At 56.6% G+C, this 8,163-nt stretch overlaps 1 protein-coding gene across 1 annotated transcript; it reads left to right on the top strand.

Moving 5' to 3' along the window:
* Window positions 1-2,301: 2,301 nt before the first annotated feature.
* On the top strand, window positions 2,302-5,377 carry LOC308277105 (cystatin-C-like; the record flags this gene model as incomplete). Its single annotated transcript, XM_080716176.1, has 3 exons — window positions 2,302-2,535; window positions 4,094-4,207; window positions 5,080-5,377. 3 exons carry the CDS (start codon window positions 2,302-2,304, stop codon window positions 5,170-5,172), a joined length of 441 nt encoding a protein of 146 aa, XP_080572302.1. The 3' UTR covers window positions 5,173-5,377.
* Between the last annotated feature and the right edge of the window lie 2,786 nt (window positions 5,378-8,163).

Raw genomic sequence — 8,163 nt, 5'->3', positions numbered from 1 at the left:
GAAGATCGCACAGGTTCGAAGCCAGCCTCAGCTACTTAGTGACTCTCAGCAACTTAGTGAGACCCTGTTTCCAAATAAAATATAAAATAGGTCTGGCAGTATAGCCCAGAGATAGAAAAGCCTCTGGGTTCCACCCCCAGTAAACCCAAAAGAAAAAATAAAATAAAGAATCAAAATTAGGGCCGGGGGTGTAGCTCCGAGGTAGAATGCCCCTGGGTTCCATCCTCAGTACAAAAAATAAAAGTGTCTTTTTAAAAATACCTATTAAAGTATTTTTAAATACCTATTAAAGTATTTTTTTAACCCTAAGCGTGTTTTGTAATTTATCTGGCTCTTCTGTATCTCTTTGGGATTTGAGGTACTGGAGGTCAATGAGAAGGATGTATAAGCCAATTACCCATTACATTTTTAAATACCCATTTAAAGTATTTTTTAAAAGACCCAAAGTGTGTTGTTATTTCTTTAGCCCTCTGTATGTCTTTGGGATTTGAGGTACTGGACGGCACTGAGAAGGCTGTGTTACAAGGGTATGTAAGCAGTTGCAAAAATATTGGGAGTGTTTACCAGTAACTCTGGTACCGGTGCCGTGGTTAGCAGGCAGACACCAGACCGCTGCCTCGCGCTCGGTCTGGCACGCAGGCGGCCCGGCAGCGCTCCAGGTCCCTGGGCGGCCACGCCTTTGGAGATGTCTGCACCCAGAACACTTCCCACGTCACAGCAGAGGAACGGACTCGGGTCACTTCCTATTTTTGCCTGAGTATGAGAGGTGAGCGGGTTCCGCTCCCTGTTTCCATATCTATAAAGTTCAAAGCCTACCCAGGGTAATCTGAAGATTGGAAGAGGAAGCAGGATCTCAAAGGACCCCTGCGGAGCAGCACTGATGAACACTCCTGCTTTCCTGCTCTGGCCGCTCTTCCACCTCCTCCTCCCCCAGCTGTGATTCATCCAAATTATCCCCACCCCTGCGCCCCATTACACCTTCCCACTGCTTCTCAGAGCCTCGGCATGGTGAGGAACTGAATTATCCCCACATCATGGTGTTGGCCTTAGGAGGGAACCCACACTCCACAGGACGGCCCTGGGCTTACCTCCCGGTCCCCGTCCACCCACTTGCAGCCACAGGGATCTGGGTGGCTTTGTTTTGTTTTGTTTGGGCACCGGGCATTGAACCCAGGATGGGCACTCTGCCTCAGATATACCCGATTTTTTTTTTAACTTGCTATTCTAAACAGGGCCTAGCTTGCTGAGGCTTTGGCTAGGTGGCCCACGCCAGCCCCAATCAAACCTTCAGTTCTCCTGTCTGTGTCCCACAAACTGTAACTATGGGTATGTGCTATCATGCCCCGCAAGCCTTCACAAATAATTAATTTTCAGCATTGGGGATTGAACCCCGGGATATTCCACCTCTAAAATAGGTGCACAGGCCTATTTTATTTTTTTATTTTGAAACAGGGCCTGGCTAAGTTGCTGAGGGCTTCTCAAAGTTGCTGAGGCTGGCCTCCAACCCTAGATCTTCCTGTATCAGCCTCCCAAGTGCTGGGATCACAGGAGCCACAGCTTCTGGCTCTTCTAAATTTAAAGCCGAGTGTGGTGGCACACTCACTTTAACCCCAGCATTTGGGAGGCTGAGACCCGGAGTATCGCGGTTCGCGCACAGCCTCAGCTACTTAGTGAGGCCCTCTGCAACTCAGTGAGACCCGGTTTCAAAATAAAGAATAAAAAATAGGGCAGGGGGTGGAGCTCAGAGGTCGAATGCCCCTGGGTTCCATCCCCAGAATAAATAAATAAATAAATAAATAAATAAATAAATAAATTTAAAGGGCTGGTCTGACCCTCTGTCAGGCCATCGGAGAGCATATTTAAGTTCCCAGATCTTGAGGCTGAGACGTGTGGCAGAGGATGCACCAAGACAGAGCGCAGGGTGGGGGCTCTCTGACCCCAGCGCCTGGACACCCCTGACCTCCCCTGATGACCCAGGAAACCAACACTCCTCTTCCAAACCTTTTCTGGAGAAACAGTTTGGAGGCCACAGGCTTTTCAGGGAGGGCCTAGGCAGGGCGACACCTTTGCTGACGGTGACCCGGGCTCCGGGGAGAGAAGCAGGCTGGGTGGGGGCGCGGACCGAGGAGGAGGAGGAGGAGGAGGGCGGGGTGGGGCGGAACCAGCAGAGGAGGAGGGCCGGAGGGTCAGGGGAGGAGCCGGAACGGGAGGAGCCGGGCGGGATAAAGCGCCGCGGGTGCGGCCCGGCTCCGCTCTCCTCTTCCCCAGCTCGCCCGGCCCAGTCCCGCACCTGCGAGCGCCATGGCGGGGGTCCTGCGCCTCCCGCTGCTCCTGCTGGCCCTGGCCCTGGCCCTGGGCTCCGCGGCCGCCGCCAGCCCCGACCGCCCGCCGCGCCGGCTGGGCGGCCTGGAGGAGGCGGACGCGCAGGAGGAGGGCGTGCAGCAGGCCCTGGAGTTCGCCATCAGCGAGTTCAACAAGGCCAGCAACGACGCCTACCACAGCCGCGCGCTGAGGCTGGTGCGCGCCCGCAAGCAGGTGCGTGTCCCCCCACGGCCTCCGGTGGCCCAGCCCAGCGCGGCCTGCAGGGGACACCGCGGGTGCTGGACTTAGTGCTGTGTCCAGGCTCGGCGCCTAGTCAGGGCCTGACCTTTAGCTCCCAGCCGCCAGCGCAGGGACCCGCCTCCAGCCAAAGAATGACCGACCCGCAGAGGAGGAAGACACAGGGCGGCTGCCTTCAAGAAGCCATCTTTTAATAGCTTTATTCAGATTTAGCCTCTAAGGCTTTCACCCCCTCCCTCCGACTTAGTGCTTGGCGAGGTTTGGGTCTCCGCCCCCCACATCTCCCCTAGGCAGGCGGATCTGGGGGTGTTTATAGGCTTTTTTGGTAGTGGTGGTACTGGGGTTCCTAGAAGCCCTTCTACCTCCGGGCTACACTCCCAGGCCTATTTTATACTTTTTTAAAATTTGGAAACAGGGTCTCTTAAGCCAGCGCGGCTGGCTTTGAACCTGTGCGATCCTCCTGCCTCTGGCTCCCAAGCGAGGGGGTTACATGCATGAGCCACCACGCCCGGCTATATTCATTTCTTTTTCTGACCCTTTCAGGAGTAAAGACTTGAGTGCACCTTTCCTGCCAACGTGGGCATTCAGTTTGGAGCGTCAGGAATCAACACTCAGGGTTTTAGTTAGTGCAGGCAGACTCAGCTTTTCTGGGTGGACTGCACTCCAGCTTGGCCAGGCTGCTCAGCGTCTCTCTGGAGCAGTGCCTGCTCTGTCCCCTGCCCTGGGCATGGAAGGGTCTGGTGGTGGTGGACAGTCAGGGGCCGCAGGACGAGGTGTGGGTCAGTGACGGCCGCCGATGGCGGTCCCACAGGGTGATAGGTCACCGTCCCCGTTTGTGTATGTCCACATGACCTTTGCACAAACAAGTTCTCAGGACACAGTCCTCAGACTGTGCCCGGGATTAAGTGGCACAGACTTAGCTGCTCAGCTGGATTGCCGTGATCGCATATGGCCATGGGTCAGGTCCCCCCCTGGAGTCCCGGAGAGCCTCGCGCTCCGCAGGCCCGGGGGCATCCAGGGTGAACACAGGCCACTCTAGGCTCCACTTGGGTGCTGTTGTCCGGCTGTGCTGAGTCTTCCTAGTGGACCGGGAGCTCTGCCTCCGGAGCCCCAGGCAGCCGGGCAGAGCGTCCTGAGTGCCGCAGGAGCCTCCCTGCTCACACCAGCCCTGGGCACCTGAACAGGGACTGTGCCTGGGCCCCCGTAACCGGCTCAGCGCCCTGCCTCCTCCTCTGAGCCTAGCTCGGGCTTTGGGTCCTGGCCTCAGCTCTTACGATGCTTTCTTGCTTCTCCTCTTACTCGGTGGGCAGAAGACAGCCTTTTGGAATTGCTCAAAAGGAGGCAGGTTGCGAGCAGGGCCCGGGGTGGTCCTGCTGAAGGCCTGGCTTCTGAGCTCCCTGGGGGATGGTCTGGGCAGCTCGTGAATGCGGGTCAGAGCCCCGGACAGCACACACGTCAGCTCAGAGACAGAACGCAGGGCCTGTGTGTGCACAGGGCCCGCAGTGTATGAGTGGCTCCTACTGTGTTCACATAGATCGTGGCTGGAATGAACTACTTACTGGATGTGGAGATAGGCCGAACTACGTGTACCAAGTCCCAGCCCAACCTGGCCAACTGTCCCTTCCATGAGCAGCCGGATATGATGAGGGTAAGTGCCCCGATGGGACAAGGGCCAAACCTGCAGGCAGAGGGGTGTGTGAATGTGCGCACCTACATGTGAGCGTGTTTGGGAGGGCGTGTGTGTGTTCTGGGTCGTGTGGAAGCTGCCTGCATGCATGTGTGCACACGTGTGTGGGGGGTAAACATGTGTCCCTGTAGACATCCCTGCACCTATGGGACGTGCAGAGGGAGGTTTTGGGCGTACACGGGATACATTTGCATTGCTGAGAGGGTCCTGGGAGTCAACCCTGCAAGCTCCTGGGAGACCCTGGGCCAGAGGCAGCAGCTGCAGGGGAGGGTGCTGAGAGGGAGAGGGCTCTGTTCAGTCCCAGCCTCCACCATCACACTCCTGCAAACAGAGCAGAGGCCCGTAAGGGCTCAGAGCACCTGCTGCTGCCCCTGCTCCCAGTGCCTGCCTAATGTGGACAGACGGGGCAGGTTCTGTGAGCCAGGCAGGGCTCTGGGGAGAGCAGACCCTGCTACCCTCCCCACACCTGTGTCTGTCAGGGGTACAACCTGTGCCCTCTTCCCTCTGCAGCCTCCTAGCACAGCGGTGCCGGGTGAGGGAGAATGGGGTGCTGAGCAGCCCTTCCCTGGTCTGCGTGCTCCTGGGTGCAGCTCCTTAGAGGCTGTGCCTGGGACATCAGAGAGCCAGGGAGGGTCACGCCACCTACTGGACATGAGCCCCTGGGGTGGGGTGATGAGCAGACATCGCACAGCCAGGCTGAGTGTTCTGGGGCTGGAGGGCAGGGTGTGCCCAGTGCCCCCTTCTCTCTCTCCCCATCCCACTCGCCCGCCCAGGGCAGGGCATCTTTCCCTAACTGCACGCTGTACTGATGGCTTCTCTCTTCATTCTTGCAGAAAACGCTCTGCTCCTTCCAGATCTACAACGTGCCCTGGCGGGGCACCATGTCCGTAACAAAATCTAGCTGTCAGGAAGCTTCCTCAACCTAGGCTGGGCTCGCTGACCTCCCTGCTTCCCGGCAACACCCTGAGCTGAGTCCCAGCCCTGGAGGTGTCTCCTCGATGTGCCGGCCCCAGCAGACCACCGGAGAGGCTTCTCTGGGCAGGTTGTGGACACCTAACCTGCTGTCCCTGCCCCTTCTTGCTCTTGAAGTACACTGGTGTGTGACACGCACTGGCCCCTCCCGCCTTGATCAATAAAGAATGGCATGCAGTCCTGATCTCGCTGCCTGGGGTGCACGGAGAAGGGTCTGCTGCAAGTGGGGGTCTATCTGGGATGCACTGCGAGGATTTGGGGTGTACAGGGGAGGTCTGCAGCAGGCTGGGGGTCTGGCTGCACAGGGCAGGATCTGCTTCGGGTAGAGGCTGAGGGCTGTTGGCCACACATGCAGGTCAGGGTCTGTGCTGCATTTTGGGGTACCTGGTGAAAGAACAGAGGTGGCCTGGGCTCACAGGTGCAGCTGCAGCTCCTGGCAGGGGAGCAGGAGGAGCAGGGACCCAGACTGCCACCCTGGGAGCTGGGCTGCTGCCTTTGAGGAGAAGTCAGAGTGCGGAGGGGCCTTGCCTGCCTCTCAGGTTCCTAGAGACTAAACACCCAGGGATCTGTCCAGGTCTTCCCAGCAGAGATCGGGCACCAGGTAAGACAAGGACGGAAAGATTGTTGTGTGACCGATGGGGGAAATGCCAACCAGATCCCAAGCCAGGAGCTAGCTAGAGCCCAGTCAGCGATCTGAGCACAGGACACCCGCAGGGTCGGGACCCTCCAGCCTGTTCAGAACCAAGCTGTAGCACTTGGTGGACTCATGTGGACTGGTTTCTACTTTCCCACTCCTGAGATCTGTGTCTGCCAGTGACCTGCAGGTGTGGGGACCTCGTGTGTCTGCTGCGGCGGGCTCAGCAGTACGGTGTGCAGGGCGCCGGGTCTGGGCAGGAGGCTCCACCTGGAGGGAAGGTCTGGGTGTGAGCCGGGCACCCAGCACCCAGTCCTCTTCCTACAGGGCAGCTGGACAGGGCGGGGTCCATGAGATTCTCCTTGCCTTCTCCCATGTGCCTTCTTTCCCTCTCTACAAGAGGCCTCCTGGCCCACAGCCCACAGATGTAGGCTGATGCCACCTGAGTCCTCAGGAATAGAGACAGAGTTGCCCTGGGGAGGAAGCCCGCTGCTGCAGCTTCTATGGGCACGGCTCAGCTGCTGCATATTTATTTTAAATTTAAGTGTATATGTTACATTAGATTATCCACATAGATTCAGCACAGTGCCAGCTTAGAGTAGAGTTAAGTAAGGTGATATCTGAAGGGCAGTAAAGCGAAGCTGAGTGAAAGCAGATACGCCCATATAAAGGATGCCCAGCGAGGGGGTACTGGGGCAGGATTTCTAGGTTATGGCTGAAGGCAGAGTCCCTCCTTTCCCCGTAACCTCAGTCTTCGGTCTCATGCCCTTCAACCACTTGAACGAGGTCCAGCCGCGTGTTGGAGGGTGTCTCCCCTCCCTCATCTGAAGTCTTGGGTGGTCTCACTCAACAGCCTTACTGTCGTGCTACACAGACCTGACTAGAGGGAAGGTTTATTTGCGATGTTTGGAGACTCCAGAGTTCAGTCTCTATCCGGCCGGGTCTGTAGAGCTCAGGCCACAGCAACTAGAAGAGAGAAGGAGGGCAAGGCTCTGCTCACACGCCAAGGCCAGAGGCGGGGCAGGCGGGGACGAGGGGCCATATCCAGTCATCAGGGCCACACCCCAGGGACGCCTCCGCCAGCCGTAGCCCACCTGCCCAAGGAACCACCCCACGCATCCAAGCAACGGACTGACTCACTGATGGGATTGTATCAAGTGAAAATTAATTCACGGGCTCTTCAGGGCACATCCTAACCACAACATGCGTGGTCACCGCATCTACAAACGACCTCACGGTGTCCCCGAGACCAGTCTGTGAAGAACCCCCTGGTGGACACCGCGTTAGCCCAGGTGACACATAAAAAAGTCATGCTTGGATTCCCTTCCCTTGTGTTTTATTTTTCCTCTATTCCTACTTTTCAAGTTAAACCGAGGCATGTTTTCCAAAACACTCCCGTTCTTGCTTAATTTTGCAAGGAGAGCTGAGTTGCAGGAACAGAGTGTCCCGCACACCGGCCCTTTCAGTTCCCATCCTGGCCTTCAGTACAGCGGCTCTGGAGGAAGAGAACGAGTCCATGCATAAGCAAAGCAGGGAATGGGCAGGGCCACTCGGGACCCCTAGTGCCCTGCTCCCCTCCGCTCACATCTCTCTTCCTCACCACGCCCAGCCGCAGAGGGGCCAGGAGCTGCTCTCGCAGGGGATGGTCACGGCCAAGTCACAGCACAGGAGTTCTATTTTTAAAGGAAGGAGCAGCTGATATTCACATAAATAAAAGTGCGAGCCTCTTCTTTCTCTTGTCAGTCACACTTCACGGTGCAGAGAATGAAACCAAACACACTGACCCCCATGAGTGCAAAACACGCTGTCATCTACACGAGTGACTTTAGAACCAGGGAACCAGCCTGGGCGTCCACCCACAGAGGCAGGGATTACGAAACTGTGGCCCGGACCCACAGTGGAATTTTACTCAGCCATAAAGAAGAAAGTTACGTCATTTGCAGGAAAATGGATAGAACTAAAGAATATTGTGCTGAGATGTTTTGGCTCATATGTGAAAGCTAGATTAAAAATAGGCCGGGGAAGGGACTCAGACCTCATTGGAGTGATGGAGAAGGTCTAAGGGAGAGAGGTGGGGGAGACGTGATGAGTACTGCTGTGCCTGTATATGCGGTTACAGTGCCAATCTCGATAATAATGACTGGGGAAGAGGAGGAGCTGGCTGGGACGGGTTGGGGGACACGCCAAGTGGTTCTTTCTCTCTGCACCTCATTAAGTTGCAGAGATGCAATGCACCAAGAAAAGTATGTCTATGGGGTGGCTCCTGCTCTCTTCCGTCATGGACCCGTTTTCTTGGCGCCACACAGTTGTG

Source organism: Muscardinus avellanarius (genome assembly GCF_963383645.1).
Source record: "Muscardinus avellanarius genome assembly, chromosome: 19".
Lineage (NCBI taxonomy): Eukaryota > Metazoa > Chordata > Mammalia > Rodentia > Gliridae > Muscardinus > Muscardinus avellanarius.
This window is presented reverse-complemented; position numbering and strand designations above follow the sequence as displayed.